We start from the raw sequence: 25,574 nt of genomic DNA, 5'->3' as shown, positions 1-25,574 counted from the left end.
TCTTTTCCTTCCTCTCTCTCTTCCTTCTTTTCTTGACACTATATTACCTTTCATGATACTTAAGTCTAAATTCACAAACATCTGAAATATGATTATGGACAAGTAGAAGTAATGTATTGTAGTGGGAAAATGTGCCATATTACACTTGCACTGTAATTCTGGTTTTGCCACTAACTTTGATGTGATCTTGGGTAAATTATTTATTCTTCCTCTTCTCCTTCATGTTTCTTATCTACAAAAAAATGAGGAAAATATAAGGTCAACTTATCATCTAAAATATTGTATTAGCTATAAAATCAGATAATCTTTGCAAAAGTTAGACTTTGTGATTTAAAAAAAGTATTTTAAGTCTACATTCTATAGAATCTGATTGTTATACTCAGATAGCAATAGGAATAAGCATATTTATCATTTATTTTAATAACTACATACATATTACCATCCAACATTAATAACATTATTTTAAATATTTATTTCTTGAGTCAATGCTATATAGTGGGTTAGGCAGTTAGCTTTAAATGCAGGAAGTTTTGTATTAAAGTCCAACTTTGAGCCAAGATATGATTATACCACTTCTTGCCTCCACTGAGCAGAGGTATCAAACTGGAGGTCAGAAGCAGATAGACCTGTAAAATTCTAGAATAAGACCCAAACCAGAATAAGAGCAATTGGGAAATGTTCAACAAAATCAATAAAAATACAATATGGATAATATTGATTTGTGGTTTTCTAATTCAATGTGAAAACCTAGGACATGGTTTCTGTCTACTATACCATGACCCTCTGCAGCACACACTGTGCTGAGAATTAGCCAGTTGAAATAGCTCTCCTTGATAACTTCCTGAAATTTTCATTAAATATTACAAACACAATATACCACAGAGTATTCTTTTGGACTCCTTAATTAGATACATCTTGTTTGATTTCAACCTAGTTTATCACCACAGATGTGTGGATATGCTGGAATCACAGTGTATATTCTTGATGTGAAATGAAAGACAACTGGACAATTCTTACTTCTGGGAAAACAGACTTTTATATTTAGCCTAACTGAACCTAGAAGAATCTTCTTGATTTCAAACTTGGCACTTTATCCACTGCGCCACCTAGCTACACCAGAGTAATATAGCTGGTACGTGTCAAAGATAAGTCTTCTTATGTTGAAGCCAACTCTGGCTACTACACTATATGCTACTTTTGAAAATTTCCAGTATCCTGTATTCCTAAGCATATCCTCATACAAAGGATTAATCAAAAGTGGTCTAGAATGAGAAATCATTACCGTTCTGGGAAAACTATAGTCAGGCCAGAACCAAGAGGAAAGATTTGTCCCAGATATCCTCAGACATCTCTTTTAGTACTAAAAATCTGAGATCTGTAAAGTTCTTGGATTAAAATGGTAGTGAGTGTTTGAAAAGGATACTTAAAAGGTCAATAAAGATGAAGAGCGTAAGTTTCCATATCTCCTTGGGGAAACAAACAAAAAAACTTATAATTTATCTGTGGATCATACTGTGATTCTGATTCTGTTGTAAATGAATAGTTTTTTTCCTATTGATGTGTTCTTTTTTTCTCAGAAAAAGTAATATGTGGAGTAAAAATGAACTACATTATGATAGGGTACAAGAATGAAAGGGGGTAGGACATATTGGAAAAGGCCACCCACAACACTGGTGATTCTTAGCTCACTTCTCATCCCATGGATTCAGAAATGAAAATTCTACTGCTATAAATTCAGATGATGGAGCAGCATGTTAGAATTAATTTTCTGTGGGGATTTTTTTTCCTTATCAAAATTCTATTCCATTGCTTTAGCATGATAAAAGGCAATCCTGGGATAATAGAGCAGATAATACACCCAAATCAAATAGGGATACATGACTTGTCCAGGCTCACATAGATAATAAGTGTCTGACATCAGATTTGAATTCAAGAGGATGTCTTCCTGATTCCAGGCCCATCATTCTATGCACTATGCCACTTAACTAAAAAGACTTCTCATATAGGTCTGGTGATTGATTTTTGTCACCTGAAAACCAACCTCATTAAACTTGGAAAGCCATGGGATTATGAATTTTTTGTCCAAAGCAACTCTCAAGGATTGTTTACAAAGGTGAGATAGATTTTGACTTGTCCTGACAGAGCATTCAGATTGCTGATTTAATCATAAATGCTTAAAGTATTTCATAAAGAAGGTTATTAAGTCCCTGTGTTACAATACATATTGCCAATATTGATTTATTTCAGGCAATATTGATTAAATATCTTTTGAACTGGCAGTTGCCAGTGGCAAATAGGAGAAAAAAGTACTTTTTACTTTCTAAAATCTAATTTAGGATGTCATGCTGATTAATGTTCTTGAAAATTTTCAAAATCTGTAAGCAATTTGTAAATGATTATAAATTCCCAAACAGCTTCAGATATATCTATATAATGCTAAGTAGCATTTTCATAAAAATTGAATGGCTTTCTTGAACTCTATGATGCTTTTTAGATGTGTTGCATATAGGGTGTATATTTACTTATTCTAAATCATACTTCATTATCTCAATTTTTTCATCTGTAAAGTGGGCGTAATAATTACAGTATGAATTTAAAAGTATTCTTTATAAATCTTAAGATGTTTATAAATGCCAGCTATTATTTAACAAAATGGGGTCTTCGCAGAGAAGTATGCTTTGTGAGATCTTTTTTAAACTTAAGTTCATCTCAGTATCTACCATCAGACTCACATTTGTATAATAAATAAATGTAATTTAAAAGAATCTTATTCCAAAACACCTATGATTTAATCCAATGCAGATAATAGCCCTTCTATCAGTTAAGAGATATCTTTATGAGTTTCTGTGAAATTAAAAATAAATAAGTGCATGATTGCCAACTTTTTAATGAATCTCTCTGACCTTAGCTAGGCTTTTTCTTTCACTAGTGAGACAAATATCCCAGCATTAGATCCATAAAGTCTTTCCAGTTTAGCAAGGTTTGTTCAAGCTTGCATAAATGTTGATATGGCCTTTGAGAACCCAGAGTTACCATTATGCCTCAAGGAGTTAATAGAAGATCATATCTTGGGAGGGAACTTAGACATCATCTTGTCCAACGCCCTTGCTTTACAAATGAGGAAATGGAAACTCTGATAGTTTCTAGTTCACAAAGTTATTAAGCAGTAGAGTTATTTTTGGACACTCAGGTTATTACAAGAGATACTGATTAGTTAGGTTGATTCATGGTGATTCTCCTTTTAACATCCATGAAGACCTAAAGTAGCAAAATGAAGGTGGATGAAAATTCTCATTTCTATAAGGATGGTGAGAGGAAGGAGGAGCTTGTGACACTGGCGGGATTAATGGGGAGGGAGGAAATAAGCATTTATTAAACACTTAGTATGTACAGGTACTGTGATAATCTTTTTATAAATAATACTTCGTTTGCCTTTTCTACTTTCTAAAGACTAGTCCTTTAGATGAGTATTTAAGGTTTGCTAGCATGGAAGGTGGCTATTTATTGCAAAGGGTCCACAAAAGGGTCCACAAAACTGCATGCCCACAAGCATTATCATTATCATATTCATTCAATCATTCATGAACTATTCATATTTTAATTCAGAATTTTTTTAAAATCCTGCTATATTTCATAGTAGGTACATTAGGAGACAAAGATTAGGAGACAAAACTTAAAAGTCCACAATCTGTGGGCAGCTCAGTGGTTCAATGGATAGGGTCAGGCTTGAAGTCAGGAAGACTCCTCTTCCTAAATTCAAATCTGGCCTCATACATTTACTAAGCAAGTTACTTAATCCTGTTTACCTCAGTTTCTTCTTCTGTAAAACAAGCTGGAGAAGGAAATAGCAAACCACTGTAGTATCTTTGCAAACACCCCAAACTCAGGAAGAGTTCGATATGACTGAAAGTGACTGAACAACAATCCTGGGGGGTGAGCATAGAACGTGCAGGCTGTCTCAACATGTACAAACTTAAGTCAGCACAAAATGTAAACAAAAAAAGTAATTTCTGAGGAGAAACATTTATTTAGCACCTATAAAACATGCAGGGTGACACAGACTAAAAATAAGCAGACATCCTTTCTGTAAACTAAATAATATACCTCAATATATATATATCACCAATTTTCAAATGTATTTATATACTGTTGTAATTTTTAAAAATAATTTCCAAATATCACTGAATCTGTAGTAGTCTTTTTATTTACTAGCAAGTATTTTTCTTAATGACTTGATACTGTTAATATACTTTTCATTTTGTCAGCATGCATGAATTTTTTTAATGTTAAAAAGGAGTTCTTATGCTCAAAAATGCTGATATATAAGAAAATGTTAGATATTATTATTAGAGATAGTCAAAAAAGAGAAGATCGAGACTTACTTCATGCCTTCATATTTAAATTTAAAGAAGATATATTTGTAATAACAAATATATGAGTTATGAAAGTAATTTACTTATTATGTTGCTTTTTTGTTTCTATATTTGTTTTTAGCTTTTGTTGAAATACATGCATAAATAATTTTCAACATTCACCCTTTGCAAAACTTTGCTTTCCAAATTTTTTTCTCCCTCTCCTCTCCCCATCCCTCCCCCAGACAGCAAGTAATCCAATATATGTTAAACATGGCCACAATTATCATGCTGCACAAGAAAAATTAGATGAAAAAGGGAAAAAATGAGAAAGAAAACAAAAGCAAGCAAACAATGAAAAAAGATGAAAATACTATGTTGTGATACACTCACTTCCCACAGTCTTCTCTCTGGGTGCAGATGGCTCTCTCCATCACAAATCTGTCAGAATTGGCCTGAATCACATACTAGTGAAAAAGAGTCACATCCATCAGAATTGATCATTATATGATCTTGCTGTTGTCATGTACAATGGTCTCCTGGTTCTATTTACATGAGCATTAGCTCATGTAAGTCTCTACAGGTCTTTCTGAAATCATCCTGTTGATCATTTCTTATAGAACAATAATGTTCCATTACATAATTTATTCAGCCATTTTCCAACTGATGACCATCCACTCAGTTTCCATTTACTTTTCACTACAAAAAGGGCTGCTACAAACATTTTTGCACATGTGGATTCTTTTCCCTTTTTTATGATTTCTTTGGGATATAGGCCCAGTAGAGATAGTGCTAGCTCAAAGAATATACACAGTTTGATAGCCCTTTGGGCATACTTCTATATTGTTCTCCAGAATGGTTGGATTAATTCACACATGTTACCTTTTAACTTTTGTGTTGCTTTTTTTTTTTTTAAACTTTTTTTTAGTTCTTTTGGAATTTGCTACCAACAAACATACAAGAAATATAACAACTCATGATAGATATAGAAATTGGTCCATAAATTATGTTACGGGTACAAATAATAAAAAGTCACTTAAAACCTTATCTCTTCATCTCTACCATGAGGTCTCTGGAAGTGCAGGAGAGCAAGCACTAGATTAGGAATCAAAGGCCTAGATTATTCTAGGTTGGCTGTGCCACCAACTTATTATGTGACTTTGAACAATTAATTTTATCTCTTGTAGCCTCAGTTGCCCATATCTATAAAATGAGGGACTTGAACTAATGTTCCTTCAATTTTCAGCAATTTGGGAATTTTTTTTCAGTGTTATCTGTGATGAAATTAGAATATAAAATAATCATTTTTTTCATTTGAAAAAACAGTGGTTACTTTTCCCCAAAATTTCCATTTTCTATTTTTTCCCTTCTCTTTTCTTCTCCTTCCCTTATAAATCCTTTCTGTGGAGTCATGTAAACAGATAGTGCAGTTATTTAGGTTGCACTAGAGTTGAAATGAACCAAATGGCAAAGATTTTGGCTTGACCTAACGCAACAGTTATTGTTATGGAAGTTTTGAGCCTGTTATAGGAAGCACAAATGAAATAACATCCTCTTATTGAGGACTATCCTGACATATTTGAGGATGCAGGTGTATAAACAAGGCAGGAAACACTGGATTTCAAGCTGTGGTTAGAACAAGAAAGTATAGAGAAAAAACAGCTAAAGAAAGAGATTTTATGGCTTTTATTCAAGTTTTACTAACAACTAGAAATAAAAAACAAGCTTACTGAAACATTTGGTATTCACTTAGAAGTCAGTGTGGGTAGTAAAAAAAGAAACTGAGTTAATATCAGATGACTTTTTGGTTTAAATCCTTATTCTGCTCCTTATTTATTATGTGACTTTGGGTAAGACACTTTCTAATCTCTAAGTTTCAGTTTCTTTATCTGTAAAATGAGGGGATTGGAAGAAATTAATCATGGAATAATAAAAGGTATGTGGATTTGGAAAAGTACAAGACTTGCATTTAAATACCAGTTTTTCTACCTATTATTTCTGTGACTTTGCTAGAGCAACTTAATCTTCCTAAGTTTATTTCCCTGTCTGGAAAGAAAATGAAAAGTTGGGTCAGGTGACTTCTCGAGGGATCTTCTAGATCTGAATTTATTATATCATCACCTATGGGGGAAAAAAAGATAAAACAACTGAATCTTCTTAACCTGGAGAGAAGAGAAGATCAAAGAATTCTAGATTCTGATAGAAAGCCAATCTGGTATAGCGAAAAGAACATTGGACTACCCATCATCAGTAAAGTGCCTCCTCTGAACTAAGCGCTGTGTTTGCTACGTGTTAGAGCTATAAAGACAAACATGAAACAGTCCCTGCCAATAAAGGGCTTATGCTCTATAAGAAAGACAAAATATATAAAAACAAGGTAATTTTGTGGAATAGTTATTAGCATTTTATAAGCTCAGAAAAGCCTAATATAAGAGGTAAAGTCTGAACTTTGCTCTGAAGGAAACTGGAATTCTAAGAGGTGAAGATAAAGAAGTAATGCGTCTTAGTCTGCAAAGTTGATGAAGTGGGAACGGGAATGTTATATGTGAGGAACAGTAAAAAGACCAGTTTGGCTGGACCAAAGAGTATATGAAGGGGAGATATGTATAATGATGCAGGAAAGGTAGTTTAGAGCCATGTTGTGAAGGGCTTTAAATGTCAGAAGAATTTGTATTTGGTTCCAAAGGGAATACTTTGTTAACCATGTTCCTGTGCTTTAGGAAAATCACTTTGATAGCTTTGTGGAGGATAGATTGGTAAAATGAAGCATTTGAGGCAGGAAGAACCACAAAACCTGGTTCTATATCTACTTTCTCTACCAGCTATCCTTACAATACTGGCTAAATCGTCTCATACTGATGTGCTTCCTTTTCTGCATTTATAAAATGAAGTAGGTGGTTGGAGCAAATCTTTAGAAATATGATTCTATTTTTTTCTTGTAAGTGGTGAAGAAATTTTATTTACAAGCATCCCTTAAACACTTTTTGGGGGGTGCATTTATGCTTACTTGGAATTACATTGTAAGCAAACATACACACAAGATTTGGAATCGAGAGATTAAAGTTTTATTCCCTGTCCCTTATTTTAACAACTATGTTAACAACTAAATAAATTAATCAAATAACTCAATCTTGATGTAGCTCATTTTTTATGTGCAAAATGAGGATAAATAGTATAGAAATAGGAGGATAAATATGGGACCATACATATGAACATACTTTAAAAAGTTATATGAATATTGTCAAATTAATATAATTGAGATTGTCCTGATAAAAAGTATATTTCTTTATTAGGGATGATTTCATTTTCCTCCATGAGACAGAACATTGCTTCAGGTAGGAAAGTTTACTGACATTTTCTACTGGAGCTATCAAATTTTCATATAAAATACTGGATCTTTCAATATATGGATTGTCTTCACATTGTTCTCCCAGTTTTTCTATTTCTTTACTTTCCTCAGTTTCACATTAGGAAAAAGGTATTAATGGTGGAAAGGATAATGAGATTTGGTTAAAATGAGACAGGAATAGAATGTGTGATGTGACTTTGAAAGTTTTGACTGAGGATCAGCTCTAGGACCAGGAGTACTCTATCAACCTCTACAAGTCATTAAGCATGATATTAAGCATGGAGATAGGAATATTTAGAGGGTGTGTGATAGTTATCAGGAAACATTTGAATACCTGTCATGTGGAACAGGGATTGATATTGTTCTGTTTGGTCACAGAGGTTAGGATTAGGAATAAAAAGCAAAAGTCATAGATTTAGATTTTATATATATAAAATTTTGGGGGAGAATTTTGTTAATAATTAGAGATATCCAAAAGCTGAAATGAGTGGCTCAGAGGTAGTGAACTGCCCATCACTGGGAATTTTGAATCCAAGATTGTATGAATATTTGTCACGTATGTTGTAAGGGACATTTAATGTATATCAGAGATGTCAGATATGACACTCCTGGGCAGCTTTGCCATGGCAACATTCCTAGATCAGAACCATTTCTGATTGTGCTCTGAAGCAGATTAATATGTTACTGGGAAATAGTTATTGTTATATAACTTTTATATTATTAATATTACTGAATGTTCATTAGATATTATGTAACAATAAAACATTTAGTGTTAATATGTGTTTTTAAGTCAAAATATGACCTGCAAGTACCTTTATGTATGGTTTAGTGATCTTGTTTCTATTTTTGTTTGACATCATTGATTTAGATTACCTTGGAATTAATTTCCAGCACTAAGATTTTGTGGCTTTTTGTGTAATGGAATATTATGTCCTGTTTACATTTCAGTAAAGCTAAATGTTGGAAGCTGGCAAAAGAGAGAGCATTGAAATAGAAAGGGAAAGCCTTTCAGATATAAAAGAAACATTCATTGCCTTAAGAAGGTCTAAAATTGTGAAGACTTGAGTTCTATATGAAGAGGTTTGCAGGTAATGAACTTACCCCAGGGCACAGATAGCTTCTATCCCCATTTATTTATCTATATAAAACACAAGAGTCTTGAAAGTAAGTTGACTTCTCATAAGTAAAATCAGAGTTCAAAACTGAGCAAGTCTACCTTGTAATTAAATGGATTATTTAATAACAGAGGATAGACTTCTCTAACCTTCTGTCTAAAGATGAAAAACATCAAAAATTCTAAGGGAGTAAATGCCAATTCTAGGTCAAAGGTTGTTGAAAAGTGAATTGTAAAACTACAATTTAAGAGAATACTTTAATGGTCAGCTAAATGGGAAGTTGAAGGTGGTAAAGCTACTCATGGATTAACAAAAGTAGGGAGCCCAGCTTATAGACTCATCCATTGGAGATGCCATTTCTTGTCAAAAGCCCAGAAGCTAAGAAACCGGCCTGAAGGTATTAGCTCTGGGGCAAAATGGTCACCCTGGTTCAGTTTAGCAACAACAATTCAATAGCAGAAGGATCTGTCCAGCCCATCCTGGAAGTAGGTGTGCCTAGCAGCCTAGCATCTTGTCTTAGTAAAGAATCATTCCCAGCAATGAACCATATCAGAAACTGCTCCATCTACCTCAGCCTAGCATTAGATTGAGCTCTCCAGCTGGGACAGTTCATACTTTGAGAAGGCAGCCTATCTGAATAGCAACTAATCCATCATTAATAGTATATCCAAGACTTTTTGGAGGTCCTGCAATTCCTGAATTGTGGATTGTTGTAGCCATATGTGTTCTCTAAATAGGTGTCTTGCTGCCATTATATTTTAAGTTCATGACCATTCTTGTTCCCATGGACTCCACATGATTTGTGAGGAAATGTATCTTTTATTTTTTTGGAGAAATGTTTTGTAATTATGGTTCTTTCTATAACATTTGAGTAAATGCATTTTCTAAGAACTAAATTTTTTAGATTATTATTATTAAAATACTCCAGTGGGGGATTTATGGGCTAAGGTTAGAAGGATAACCATCCACAGGGTGAGCTTAAAAGTAGCAGCAGTTAGCCATCTAGGAACCCAATCTGCCAATGCAAGTTTAGGTTGGAGGTGTGGGTAGAACAGAAAAAGTATTACATCTGTAAATCATTTGAAGACACAAAAGGATTTCCTCTGGTAGATTCTAAGACTAGAAATGTTATATGTATTTCTAAGAGATTAATCTCTTTCTTAATTAGGTGGCTTCCTTTAGAATGTTTCTGTGAAATGTTTTTTTTTTTTTTTTCTCTAAGGAATTCTGGATAAATTTACTTTGCTTCCATGTAAATATAGCCACTAGATTTAGCCTACTATTTTAATTCTAGGTGACCCCCCATGCAAGCATATGGATTACACTCTGACATAAGCAATCCTGTACATATTGTCCTATCCTCTGCTGCTACCATCTGCTTTGTTCTTGGAACTGTGCAGGATTATTCTGGTTTAGTAGATTCCTACTTATGAAGATACACTTGCAGCAAATTGGCAAACCTAAATGTTTTGCAGGCTTTGAGCAACCAAATACATAGACATAGAGGAAAAACATGAAAGATTATTCATATTTTACATTATTCATAAAACTTAGTTTTCAGCTAAACCTATTCATATTTTACATAGGTTTAGCTGAAAACTAAGTTTTACATCACCACCTTCCACATTTGAAAACATCTTTAATAAAGGATTTTATTCTTATGCATTGAAATAAGACCATCACAGTAGAGACTGAGCTTGGGCCTTGAAAACTCTTAGCTATCTTTAAATTTCCCCACAGCATGCAATATCACTAATCCTGAGTGTTTCATAGAACTAAATAAAGAATCCAAGAAGACTCTCAGTCTAACTAGACTTGAACAAAAATCCCTGCTTTAGCATTGCTAGCAAGGGTTTTTTCAGCTTCTTCTCAAATTTCCAGTTATAGCCAAAAATTGACCTCATGGCTAAAATGTTTTTCTTTATATCAAGTCCAAATCTATCCTTCTATTTTTCACCTAAATTCTGCCCTCTGGGGCTAAGCAGAACAAAACTAATCCTTCTTATACAAGATAATTCTTCAGATCACTTAAAGAGAGCTTATAATATTCTCATCTCTGCCCCTGTCACATTTCTGTAATGATCTTTAATTTTCACCATCCCTGGAACCCTTTTCTAGAATTATCTCAGTTTATATGTGTTCCTCTAAAACATGGTGCCCCAGAATTTATCACTGTAATCTTCATGTGATCTAACCTAGGGATCAGCTCAAAAGAGCTTCCTTTTTTTTTCCCCTGGATACTGTCTGTCATACTGTAATCTAAGAGTGTATTCATGACTTCTTACACTATTGAGATATGAAGTATGCAGTTCTGATATATTTTTCATAGAAACTTATGTTTAGCTATGCCTTCTCCATGCTGAATGTATATAGTTGATTTTTAAAAAAACTCTTTTGTAGAACTTACCATTTATGCCTTTAAAAATATCTTATTCTAGTGTATCCAATTTTTCTAGATTTTAGTATATATATAATGCATACATATGTGTATATATATGTGCATATGTATTCATATATGCATGTGAGTGCATATCCAGTATTTAGCTATGATACCTGTCTTCTTTATGTTTCTATGAATTGATCCACATAATTAATAAAAATGTTGAATAACACTGAGTCAAGTATTGACTCATTGGACTTTCACTGGACCCATACTCAAAGCCTTTGATAAGAATAGTGAAACTATTGGATTGGTCTTCAATAATCCAAAATAAATCCCATACCCTGTAATATTTAAGTAGATATCTTTTAGAAATCTAAAGTAATCCCTATTAACGTATTTGTAGAACATATAGCCAGGCTGATACTTGAAGCCTTGGAGAAGGCATGACTGTTTTTGGTTTTTAGTGGGCTGCAAACTCAATATCCTAATGTGGCATCCAGAAAGCCTAATATAAGATTGATTTAAGAGAGAGAGAAGATCCAGGATAAGGGAATGCTAATCACACTGTATTTTCTCTCATAAATCACTATCTGAAGTAACTGTGTATTCAGTCATATCCACCATATTTTTGAAAGAATATTGGAAAGCTCTGGAGCGTCCAGAGAAGAGTAACCAGGATGGTAAAAGGACACAAGAAGGCCAAGAAACAAGAGGATCATTTAAAAGACCTGAAGATGTTTTGTTTGAGGAAAAGACTTAGAAGGGACCAATGGAAATATCAAGTATCTGAAAGGCTATTTTTAAAAAGAACAATGAGATTTATTTTGTTGGAACCCAAAAGAGCAATAAGGAGAAATAGCCAGGAAGTAAATTTCAGTTTAATGTTAGGAATAACTTTTTGAAAGTGGGAGGGATTACCTTTCATTGGAGGTCTTCAAGAAAAAGTAAACAAACACTGAATGTTTTGTCAAAGGAATTTTTTGTTTATTTATGGACTATATAGTTTCTGAAATTCTGTGATCCTGAGTTATTTCATTACAGATTTATTTACAAATTACAATGGTGACTTAGTGTTGGGATTGAAGTTTAGGAGACATACTCACATTTGATATGACACAAACTAAGTAGACACAAGTAAAAATTACTATCTTTGGTCTTTTGTTTAGATAATTCACTGAATCTTATACTGTGTTACAATTACTTCACTGACATATACATTCACTGATACACTAAACTCTCCAGTCATCTAGCCCATATGCACTAGGAATCATTTTAAAAAGATTACTGAGGAAACAAATCAGTTCTTGAAAATCTAAATCAAGCTTATGAATTATATGAACTGCCTACTGTGTGGACTCAAAAAATACAAAGTAATTTTTGTTTAATTAATTAAAATATAATAAGATTAGGTTTGCTTTAAACACATACACATAGATACATACATATATACATCTCAAAGTCACAAAATGGATTCCAAAATCAAGTATAAATGATATTGAAATTATCAGCAGATAATCTATATTATTAGAAGCAAATATTTACTAGATGCCCATATTGAATAAGGTCATATGCTAGCAAAAATGGGAGATATAAAAGAATCAGACCAGAATGATACCCTTGATGATCTCATAATCTTATTGAAGATGATGTAACATCATAGTTTATAGCCTCCCTCATTTATAAAACAGGGATGGGATGGAGTGGTGTTGAGAGAGTAATGGCACATGAATTAGGTGATATTTGTTTTCTTCAAGCTGTGAAACCTTAAGATCTCTAAATGTCCATGTAAGATTTTTTTTTTAATTTTTAAAGTGTTTTTTTTTTTAAGTTTTAAGAGATCAGTGAATGAGGCACTCTTCCATTAACATAGATAACAAACTGAGCACTGACTGTAAGCATTTAAAAGGAAGATCATAGGAATTAGAGATGGAATTTTGGGGGCACCAAATCCAGGCCTCTCAAATTACAGATGAAGAACTTGAGGTCCAAAGAAATGGAATGATTTGCTTATGCTCAAACTGAGGATAAGCAAACTGGGATTCAAATCAAAGCCTTTGACTTCAAAAGTAGAACTTTTTTTCATTCCATTCTATTGGTATATGTCTCATAAGACAGTTTTATCAACATAATTCATCCTTATAATGTAACTTTAAGTATGCAAAAAGAGGTCTAAGAAATAAACTTTTCCATTAACAAAATACACTCCTTATATAAGGAACAGATATAATGTATAATTACATATAATTTTAAATTTATGTGTATCTATAATTTTATATATATGTGTGTATATATAGATAGATAGATATCTATATCTATCTATCTATCTATATATACACACACATGCATCCCCCAAACACAAATAAATACACACACACACACACACACACACACACAGTGTGTAAATTTGAATTTACATGTGTCAGAAGTAAAATTTGAAGCAGGCATTTCTTAATTTAAGTCTAACAATCTTATATTAACTCCAAATTTTTTAATGTTATCTTTTACAAATTATTTCTTTCTTGAAATAAGGGATAAATCCAGTTGATTTGCTTCCAGTCTTTAATTCTACTATATCTTGTTCATGATGACTTGATCTGGACAGAATCTAAACTTAATGTTGGGAAACAATGTGCTTTTTTATTAGAATCACACATAGATACACACATACACACACATGTTCAATATTTACTAGAGGGGTGAACTGACTCAGTTTTGACTGCTTTTAATTGAATTAAACTGGACTGAATTAATTTTGACTGTTTTTAACCAACTTATACTGGTTTGAACTGATTTAACTGGTTTTAAAAAGGTATGAACTGATTTTGACTGGAACTAGTTTATATTAGTTTAAAAATTTTTTGATTGATCTAAATTGTTTTTAATGGATTTAAAGTGGTTTTAAACTCTCTAAACTGGCTTAAATTGATGTTGATTGATTTCAACCTGTTTAAACTAGTTGGAAGAGGTTTTGACAGGTTTTTATCCAGTTTTAGTAGGTTTTAGCTGGTTTTGGCTGGGTTTAACCTGTAAGTTTTGACGCGGTTTAACTTTTTTTTTGGGGGGGGGGGTATTGGTCTGGATTTAAGTGCTCTCAACTTTTCATATTAGTTTTAACTGGAATAAATCAACTGAACTATTTTGAAGTGGCCCAAACTGGTTTTGACTTTTTTTTTTTTAACTTGTCTAAACCAATTTAAAGTGGTATGAACTTTTTTTGGTTGTATTTCCTATCTTAATCCATTTACAACTCCAAAAATTAAAAAAAAGAGAGGGGGGGAGAGAGAGAGAGAGAGAGAGAGAGAGAGAGAGAGAGAGAGAGAGAGAGAGAGAGAGAGAGAAGAGAGAAGAGAGAAGAGAGAAGAGAGAAGAGAGAAGAGAGAAGAGAGAAGAGAGAAGAGAGAAGAGAGAAGAGAGAAGAGAGAAGAGAGAATTTTGTAGAGATGACCAACCAGGCATTCCCAAAAAGAGGTTTTCATCCTGGTTACTAGGTATGTTAATGTGAAAAAGGGGAGAGGCAGTTAAATTTCTGGGAAGCACATATTAAAATAACATTATTAGGGTAAAAAATAATATAAAATCACTACCACTTTCTACTAGTTGTCTTTCATATATACTGATTTATAAGTATAATAATGATCACTCAGTTTAGTGCTCAGTATTAATGCAGGACATTCATTATCTTTTAAAATTCATACATATTTGCAAGAAGCTAATATGCCCAATTTAAAAAAAACAAACAAACTTGTGTTTGAGGAGCAGTAATAATTTCATCTAGATTTACAGGGGAAAATTAGATTTGAAATATGAGTGCTTGTGCTATATAAATCATTGATTTACTCAGCTGATTAAAGCACAGTTTGATAAGACCAAGGTCACAGTCTGATTACTTCTTGAGGCAATTCCACTCTGGCAGAGGGCCACAGGCCATATCCCAATCTACTAACATACTAGGTCATGAGGGATTAGCTAAAAAAATGTGATTATTTCAATGTGAGAGTTGTCACCACAAAAACTTGAAAAACAAAGCAAAACATTTGCTACTTAATATAACTTCTTTGAATATAGGCAATAAAAACTTCAAAAAATATAAAGCATTTTATTTAAATAAACTAATTTTCCTTTTTTCCCCCTCACTAAATAAAATGTCCTCATTTAAAATGAAAAACAAACAAACAAACAAACTTGCAATCACAGTTTTAGCATCTTGTTATAGTATATTTTTATTGTCAAGGCAGTATCTCTGATTTTATCCAATTAAGAATTCTTGAGCTCATTTTCTTTGTATAAAACTCCCTATTACTTAGATCTGAAATCAATAAATTTACATTTTCATTTTCTATCATGGTGTGCACAATAAATAGATTAGAAGGATTCTTTTTTTTTTTTTTTTTTTTTTTTTTTGTAGCCAAAAACAATTTTTTAGAAATCAGATTTTTAAAGATATTTGCAAATGTCAGGAAAAGAACTGGAAAATTTGGAGATCAACACCCATTTTGTTTATAATATATTCCATTAATTTTTCATCGATGAAACATTAAAATAGATATATGAGACATTATCTCATATAACTTTTATTGCAAATATTATTATATAAACATCTTTCAAGTTATATTAAACATAATTAAAATTCTTTTATAACTTTCTCTCAAAACTCATGTCTCATTAAATAATTCCTGGATGCCTCATAACAATAAACCTTTATCCTTTTAAAGCAAAAAAAAAAAAAAAAAAGGAATTTTAACTTTTTTACAAAATAATATTTTAGTACTTATGTTCTTGTCTTCCTCTTCTACTAGATATTACACTAAGAAAAAAATACCTATCATGGAAAATCATAGTGATTAAGTAGAAAAATATTCATCAAAAGCAGACAGTTGGTACAGCTGAATAAATATTCAAGAGGTTTCTTATTTTCCTAAATAATGTCTTTTACCTACATACACCACGGATTGGTGTTTCCTGTTCTTGAGATTATAGTAGTGAAGAGGTCAGGGACTTTGTACATAGTAATTAGGCTAAAAATATTTGTTGTTGATGAGGATATTTGGGGAAGAAAAGAAAAGTCTTTCAGATAAAACCAAGCTTTGGAAATTGGACTTCTTAAATTTTAAAATTAATATGGATGTCTTTTCAGCATAGAAGATCAGAACAAAATGATATATACTATATGCAAAATAGTGCATTGTTTGTCGTTGCTCAGTCTTGTTTGACTCTTGATGCCATTTGACATTTTATTGGCAAAGATACTGGAGTAGTTTTCCATTTTCTTCTCCAGTTCATGGTACAGATGAGGAACTGAGGCAAACAGAGGTGAGTGACTTGCCCAAGTTCACACAGATAGTATCTGAGGCCAAATTTGAATTCAGCAATATTAATCTTTCTGACTTCAGGCCAGGTACCCCATTAACTGAGCAATCTAGTTACCCTTGCTATATTAGGTATTGGGGATGTACAAAGATGTTAGAATTCTTACAAGGTGCTAAATCAGTGGAATTGATAGAGACAATGGTTGTTTAGCAGGGTGCTTAACAGTTTTCTAAATGTATTTAGTACTTATTAGATTTCACACCTTTAAGAGAGCATATATAAGCTAGGAGCCTCAACTAAGGATGCACTTCCGGGAGATTCAGACCCAAGATTCAGTCGAGGAGATTCACAAGTTGGGCAGAAATATAAGCAAGAAGCTCTCAGAGCCAGACCCACAAGCCCGAAGAGACCTACAAGCCTACTCTTTCAGAGATGGAGTCAGATCCATTCCATTTTCCACCTTTGTGCTGGCTGGAGACATTGGGGAAAGAAAATAAAGAATTTGGACTTTAACTCCTGGCTGCATTTGAGGTGATTAGGGAACTGAACTGAAATTAAGGCTGCCTCCAGAAGCTCCCCAAGAACCCTGCTCTCAGAGAAAATTATATTTTAGAGAAGAGAACATTACACAAAGACAAAATGGTCTCAAGAAGTTTACATTGTATAGTGAGACAGACTATATAAATACAAGTTTTTGTTTTTGTTTTTTTTGTTGTTGTTGTGGGGAGGTATCTACATCTAAAGATGGGGAGAGGGAGAGATCAGAAAGGACTTCAAGAGATTCAGGCAGGAGGTAGCATTTGAAGTGAACTTTCAAGGAAACTAGGGATTCTAAGAGAAAAAGCCAGAAGAAAGTACATTCTTAGAATGAGCGACAACCTGAATCAAGATATGTGGATTTTAGGAGATGGAGTGCTATGTGTGAAGGAGAGGGGGAGAAAAAAAGAAGGAAGGAAGGAAGGAGAGGAAGGAAACATTTACTAAGTACATACTCTGTGCTAAACAATTTACAATATCCTATTATGAGCCTCACAAAATTCTGGGAGATAAATGGTGTTATTATCTCCGTTTTACAATGGAAGAAACTGAGGCAAATGGAGATCAAGTAATTTTTCCAGGATCATATGGCTAGTGTTGGAGGAAGGATGTCTAGATGACCAGTTTAACTAGACCAAAGAATCCGTGTCTTAGTAATCCTAGAAAGGTAAGTTGGAGCCAGATATTGAAGGGTTTGAAAGATATTGTCTTTCCTAAATTGAGAATAAGAAAAGCATTAACATCTGAAAGGTTAATCATTTAATTGGCATGAAAGTTTTCAGGATGATATACTTTTCTTTACCTCATAATACTTTGCAGTTAAAGTGACAAAATTCAATTTTCTTTAAATATTCTCTTCCTCAAAGAATTGACATGATATGCACCTTTCTGTATACTTTGAGGAAATCATTATCAGTGAATTACAAGTATTAAAAGAAAATCTAGAAAAAAAAAGTGTTGTGTTTTAATTCAAGTTCAGTTCACAGTATGTATGCAAGGTGCCAACATTTGTCCTGAAGGCATGATGAGATGAGTTCCTTTTTCTCACCCCATTCATATTTGCACTAGCTGCAAAACAATTGTAAAGAGTTAGGACACTCTTGGAGTGATTTTACTGAAAGACTGTTTAAACAGAATTAGTATGTGGGGTCTCTGGAGAGTATTAAATATGTGAAATCCATGGAAGCCAATTCAAGACATCATCTGACAACAACTTATCTGGAAACTGATTGTAGTAACTGAGTTAAAAAAAAATGTGACATTTTAATAAAGAATCCTGTGTAAAACTTTCAGCCAAGTTTTCTTTCTCTTTCTAATAGTTGTTGAAAGTTAATTGTAACCACCATAGTTTAGTCCTTGTTTCTTAGTAGTGAGTGTCTACTATAGTTTCTACCTATCTTCTATCTTCACATCTCTCCTTATTTTTACAGATAATTTGAATGGATATAAAAATGAAAACTAACCAAAACTTGAATTTCATCATAAGCAAGAATGGTATAGTCGAGAAAATACTGGATTTGTAGTCACTGCATGGTTTTGAGTCTTAACATTACTGTTTACTACTTGTTTGACTTTCCACAGGTCAATTCATCTCTCTGAGTCTCAGTTTACAAATCTGTAAAATGAATGGGTTAGGAGTAAGTAGTAAGATCCCTCTGAATTCTAAATCTTGTTTCCCAGAGAGTATTTAACCTAAAACATTTTGTACAAATAAACTGTCTTTAAAAATATCCAAGGGAATTTATGATCTCTTTTCCTAAGACTTTCTATTACTATATGTATCCAGTTCTGGGCTGAATGCTCTATGGAGGTTCATTACAAAAGGGGCCCTGGGAAGCCTAGCAAAAGTGCCTATTCAAGCATTTTCATTGTTGACTTTTTCCCCCAACAGGACAAGAAGTACATGAAGTGATGAGGCCCAGGGAAACACCTGATGCTTCAACAAAGGAAGAAAAAAAGGAAGGATTCTGATTACATATAATTACATGAAGTAATTGTTTTTGAAAAGCCACAAAAGGAATGAATTGTGGATTTACATTTCTCTATGTTAGAGTCCAAGTAACAATCTGGATTAAAAACCAAAAGTAACAAATAGATCTAAGACACTAATTTCTACCGGAATACAAAGTTGTTGGTTGGCATTTTATAAACACCAATCCAAACACTGGAAGGCATTCAGTGAAAAACTTATTGAGACTATATCCAATGAGTAGAGGCTGAAATCCTAAGTGACTTCTGTTCTACACTGCCTGAGTATTTGGGATGTGCATTCGTCAAAAATATAAGAAAAGTCCAACAAAATGAAAAATGATAAAGTGGATAAACAATGACTCGCCAAAAGAAAATGCATGTCATGGCTTGATAACTCTACCTTGATAACTCACTTCTGCAAAGAAAGAACTTAAAAAAAAAAAAAACCAAACTGATTGTAACTTCAGATCTTTCTTGAGCAATAAATACCACCCAGGGCGGGACCTTATCCAATACCGTTCTTAGCAAATAAAGAGTATTATAATGAAGAAGTTATTGAGGTTCAAAAGTTCAGCAGTGAGTGCATTCAGAGTTTGACACACCCAGCCAGGTCTGGTGAAGAGAGTCAAGAGGAAGAATTACCAGTATGTGAAAAGCTTAGTGTGGAAACTGAAATTTGCCTGTGTGCCAAAAAAGGAAGGTGAAGCAAGAAGCCCCAAAGTAATTGTCAACCTTGAACTACAACAAAAGCCAGGGTCCTTTTTTTTGTATTGCTGCTAAGCTTGAGTGGGAGCTTGAACAGCAGCCGAGACAAACTGACCATGGAGAACTCAGTGGCTTCTTGCGTCCTGTACTCAGGGGATGGCAAGGTAAATGGGTCAAAATCTGGGGTTACCTTTAACAAAGGATTAAGTGGAGAGAACGGGGACCCAAAGTCGGTTCTCCCGACACTTGGGGAAGGGGACTTTCAGCACTTAGAAACTGAAGAAAAGTGCCGGGAGACTAGAACCAATGGGGCGGAAGTTACCGAGCTTTCTGCACACACGCCCTGCAGTCTCAGCTCGTCCTTGTGTTTTAGCTCCCTAAAGAAATCTCCATCGCAACCTTGTGCAACTGCGGCTTCCGCGGCAGAGAACTCAGAAGTCTCTCCCCCCTCTTCTACTTGCAAAGGAAATCGGGTAGTGAAAAACCAGTGGGAAATCAACAGTTCTAATGCCACGTCCGAAGAGTCAGGACAAGAGGAGGAGGACGTTGCTAGAGCAGACCACGGCCGAGCAACTCAGCCGCCGCCACGGCCTGTCACTTATTGTATCAAGACTGAAGCTCAGCCCAGGAAGGAACCGCTGCAGCCTGGGGACCGGGAGAGTGGTGTGGGGGAAGGGGGCGGGGGCGGCGGCGGCGGCGGCAGCAGCAGCAGCAGCAGCAGCCGCGGCATCTGCAGCATCAGCCAGAGCAATGATCCAACGGGTGGCGCGCTGGGAGAAGAACCGGACTTGGTGATCGAAGTGGCTGGACGCCGCATCCAGGCGCACAAGTCAGTGCTAGCTGCCAAGAGCGATTACTTCCGAGCGCGCTCTTCTAGGGAGATCCTGCGGGTGAAGGGGGTGAGCTACGCGGCGTTGCGGCTTCTGGTGGATTACCTGTACACTGGACTCATGGGGGAAGTGAAGCAGGACAACGTGGCCGAGGTGATAGCCGGGGCGCGCTTCCTCCAGATGCCCTGCGCCCTGCAGTGCGCCACTGACGCCATGCGGGCTCAGCTCACCCTTAGCAACTGCTACCAGGTACTGACCCTGGCCAAGCAACAGAGGCTCAGCGAGCTCCGGGAGGCTGCCTATCGTTTCATGAGCGATAACTACCTCCAGGTGCTGCGGGAGCCGTCAGTTTACGGCCGCCTGACGGGCTCTGAAAGAGACCTCATCCTCCAGCGCAGGATGGAGGCCGGCCGCAGCTGCCTCCTGGTGGCGGAGATCAATGACGTTTTTGAGCGGGTGGGCAGCCGCCCCCAGAGTCGGGAGAGCAGCAGGCCCCAGAGTCCGTCAACCTCTGTCTTGTCGCCTGGGGAACAGCCACCCACACCGCCTCCAGCCCTAGCCCCAGGTTCGTCTGAGGAGGAGGGCGCTCACAGTGATTCGGTCATCTATTACTACCAGGAAGCGGACAAGGAGTGGAAGGTCCTGACTCAGCTGCCTGAGGGGGCCAATGCCAAAGGATGTGCCATGTGCGTCCTCTACAACTACCTCTTCCTGGCCGGGGGCATCCTGCAAGGCGGGCCGGAGGGGAAGGCTCGCCTGTCGGACAAGGTCTTCTGCTACAACCCGGTGACTGATACTTGGACCACAGTTCGGTCCCTGAACCAGCCCCGGTCCCAGCTGAAGCTGCTGGCCCTGGACGGCTATCTCTATGCTGTGGGTGGTGAGTGTCTGTTTAGTGTGGAGCGCTACGACCCCCGCACAGACCGCTGGAGCACCGTAGCTCCTCTGCCCAAGGGCGCCTTTGCAGTGGCCCACGAAGCCACCACGTGCAACGGAGAAATTTATGTCTCGGGCGGCTCTCTTTTCTACCGCCTGCTCAAGTACGACCCCCGGCGGGACGAGTGGCAGGAGTGCCCTTGTAGTAGCAGCCGCAAGCGCTCCGCAGACATGGTGGCCCTCAAAGGCTTCATCTACCGCTTTGACCTGTGCGGGGCACGAGGTGAACCTCAAGCGGTGGCCGGAACTTCGACAGCTAGTGGTAGCGGAGGGGTCAACGTGTTCCGCTACCATTGTCTGGCTAAGCGCTGGAGTCAGTGCGCTTCGAACCTGAGACCTCCTGGGGAGGCGTCGGGGCTCCAGCCTTTTCGCTGCACTGCCCTCGATGGAACTATCTACTGTGTGAATAGGGCCGGCGCATGGCGATTCAGCCTCTCCGAAGAAGGCGATCCCGGTGAGGACGGAGGCCAGAAGGGAGTCTTCGAACAGGAGCAGCTCAAAGCCCCTTTTGATGCTCGAGGGGTCCTCTTTCCCTTTGTGCTCACTCTGCCAGAGAGGTCAGACAAAGGGGAGGCTGGAGTAATGTAGGGGAAAGAGGAGTAGAGACAGTGGTCAGATCCCCAGCTCAAAAGTGTGCGGTTCCCGTAGTCCAAGGACCATTTTGGGAGAAGATTGAGGGGCTGTGGGAAAGAGGAAGGAGAATGTAAAGGTGGGATCAATTAAGAGTTCCTAAATATAGGTTTGCCATAAACTTTGGGGAGAGTATTGTTTTAGTATTTCTCCAAAGTCTTCTCTACTTCCCTTGCTTCAATCCTTTTTGTCTTTACTTGATGGAACTAGTTGTAAATGCAGCCTATATCAGATTAATCAAATTTACCATGAAAAACAAGACAGGTTTCCTTTGTGCAAATAAGGGGGCATCAGAAAGTAACCTTTAGGACTGCTGATGGGAAAATGCTGGAATGTACAGTGAGGACCTCAGGAATGTGCAGGGGTTAAGAACACTATTAACTACCACATATTTGGAATATAGGGGGAATGTCAGTGGTCTAATGATAAATGAACAGGACCAGAATGCATTTCTTGTGGCACCCCTGGAAGGAGGACTGGCCAATTCTATGAAAAACAATGGCCACTTTTGATTTTCTCTGTGAAGTTCAAATTTTTGTAGACAAAACTGATGAAAAGCTTTTAGATTCTTGCTAACTGGCAAAAAGCTAGATGCTACCAAAATTTCAAAAAAACCCTCTTTGTTGGGCCTGTTAAAGACAAAATAAATCATTTAGACCATAAACATCTAAACACAATGATTAGCATCTTTTAAAAAAAATTGCACCATATAATAGAAAAATCAGAAGAGAAAAAAGTTCACTACACAGACTTAGGCCCTGGCATGAGGTTGTCATTCCAATGTTCAGCTAAGGAATGACTGTTAATTAATTACTCTGTGGCATAATAATGGCAAAGACCACTGTTTGATTCTAAATCTTGAGAGGATAAATGTTTTTGGAAGAGAATACCCTGAAGAAGAAAAAATATATAAAAGACTTCCTTCCTGAGAGTAATTGGAAAATTGTTTCATGTGTTGCAGGGGGAAAAAAAATGACATTAAAGAGAGGTCCATTGTACCAGACACTTTCCCTCCTCTTTAAATAGGATACCTAAGTGTATATAAAATACCCTTTTGGATTTTGCTTGAGAGAGTGCATTTTCTTCAAATGATAAAATTACAATGAATAGAGCATAATAGAAAGCCAGCTTTAAGGTTAGGAAGAACTGGATTTGTTCTTGCTTCAGATACATGCTAGGTATGAGGCCATTGACTTCTCAGTACCTCTAAGTAACACAGTAAATTGTAATTTAGAGTTCTGCATCAGTAGAGAGAGTTCCTGTGCTAGGTATCCTCTAAACTAGTGAAATTACAGGTCTAGACCAAATGAAAACAAAAAAATTTCCTTTTCAGTCATTAAAAAATTTAAAACAAAAATCTCATCAGAATGCTTTATGTCTAAGTTAAAATATTTAATTCATATTCTCAAATATTTATAAGGCAAACTAATTTTTTACCAAGTATCATTCTAAGAAAATATGGCATTGTTAGTCCAAAAAGCTTCAGCTACCCAGTGATAATGAACACATCCACATTGAAGAACCTTATGTTTTGCTACTAACTATCTATGATTCTAGTAAAAAAAAAAAAAAAAAAAAAAAAAAAAAAACACATTAAAAATGTATCTATTCGCCAGTTCCAAATAGAATAGTAAAAGTCTATCTTGGCATATATTACTTTGATAATTTGAAAGAATTATATTCAGTTTTTGAATTTGCTGATTATACTATAATATATAAAAAGCCATGTGGTGTAGTGAATAGAGAATTGACCTTTATGCCACTGTGGCCTGAGTGCAAGCATGACATATACAGCTTGTGAGGCCCTGGACAAGTCATTTATTCAGTGTTTTATATCAGGGCTTCTTAAACATTTTCTACTTGCAACCCCCTTTCACACAGGAAATTTTTATCTGACCTAGGGCATGTAGATATATTAAATAAATATACAAATGAAACATTTAGTGATAATAAATCATAATTTTGCAACATCACATTTAGTTATGAGACCCCAAACTAAAACCACAATTTAAGAAGCTGTATTCTACTAGATAACCTTGTAAGAGGTGTTGCAAGAAATTCTAAATTAAAGTGAAGGCATTGGCCTTCATTGGTAAAGGAAGTTTCCTTATCTGAGAGTTCCCTATATCAATGAGATCACATGTCTAGTCCATCTCCTCTGCTATGCTGTGTTAATAACACCTTTCAAAATTGCAGAAATAGTTTCTAGTTACCAAGAGCTTAAGGGTAAAGCATATGCTCATAATCACAGATTAAGTGTTCACAGATTCTGTTTTACATCAGGAAATGTGTATTTGAAAAAGTTGCTAGAATATTATTGATTTAAAAATGTGATGTCTTTTTGCTTGCTAGTTGGGTAATGTGAGTTGCCATCTCTGCGGGAGCTACTAGGACTGTTTGCTTTGGTTACATTTATCTTCACAGCCAATGGTTTATTGAGCCTCGAAACTGCCAATATTCTGGCATATTTAGAAATGATCAATTTGAAGATCACCTTGTGCATGTTTTAAAGAAATGGAATGTAAAACATCAGTTTGGTCATATATTCTGGTGTAATTGGATGTTTGCTAATGATTACTCATGTATTGGTATCTTGGCAAATTGGTTAATCATCTTAAGGGAAAAAAAAAAGAGCCTTGTTTGACTTTATTAGTCATTTGTTGGAAAGAAAAGACATTAAGAATTTTTTTTTTAATCTGTAAGAAAAATGGAACTAGTTAAAGATTCCACTTAAATGAATCTTTTATTTTGAGCTTCAATATTTTTGCTCCAAAGCTGTAACATTCATGCTAAAATATTAAACCATTCTGGCAAAAAAAAAAAAAAATCGATGAAAGTATTTCCAGACAGGAAGTAAATAATTATTGTTATTTAACTCCAGCTATTGTTCTATTAAGTTTGAGGAAAGGTTTGAAATGAACTCTTATTTTTTGAGAAAAAATTGTTCATACTTCATGCTGTGTATAAATAAAGAAAATGGTTTTTGAAAATGGCTTTAAAAGTTTTTTTTTTTTTTCTTATATCAAAAGTGCCTTTGTCACTCATTAAGTTCCTTAGGATTCTCCTTATTTGCATTGGTGATCAGCTTTTTCATTCTTCTAGCTCCTAAAACTAATGGGAAATTGAGCAAAAACAAATCAAACATTTGTTGATCTTGTGCAGTGAAGTAGAAGGCACTTGGATAGGGGCTTGGAAGGATACAAAACTAATTTCCTCCCTTCCTCTCTCCTTTCCTCCCTTTTCCCTCTTCCTCCCCCTTCCCCTTACTCTTCCCCCTCTTCCTTCCTCCTCCCCCTCCTGCTCTTCCTCCCCTCCCTCCTCTCCCCCTCTCCCTTTCCCTTTCTTCCTCTTCCTCTGCTTTTCTCTCCTTCCCCCTCTCCTCCTTTCTTCCTCTTCTTCCTTCTCTCCCCTCTCTTCCCCCCTCCCCTTCCTTCTCCCTCCCACTCTCATTTCCTCTTC

The 25,574-nt window shown here is 35.8% G+C and overlaps 1 protein-coding gene across 4 annotated transcripts in view; it reads left to right on the top strand.

The window, feature by feature from the left end:
• Positions 1–25,105, top strand: part of KBTBD11 (kelch repeat and BTB domain containing 11) — a 48,350-nt gene extending 23,245 nt beyond the window's left edge. For all 4 annotated transcript variants that reach the window (XM_074287963.1, XM_074287962.1, XM_074287961.1 and 1 more), the window contains one exon: positions 18,935–25,105. In XM_074287963.1, the coding sequence (XP_074144064.1) occupies positions 19,836–22,073 (2,238 nt within the window). In that variant the 5' untranslated portion in view covers positions 18,935–19,835 and the 3' untranslated portion in view covers positions 22,074–25,105. The remainder of the gene's footprint in view (positions 1–18,934) is intronic.
• Positions 25,106–25,574: the final 469 nt, after the last annotated feature.

Source organism: Sminthopsis crassicaudata, chromosome 2, assembly GCF_048593235.1.
Source record: "Sminthopsis crassicaudata isolate SCR6 chromosome 2, ASM4859323v1, whole genome shotgun sequence".
NCBI lineage: Eukaryota > Metazoa > Chordata > Mammalia > Dasyuromorphia > Dasyuridae > Sminthopsis > Sminthopsis crassicaudata.
Note: the sequence above shows the minus strand (reverse complement) of the source record. Positions and strands in the feature narration are given on the sequence as shown.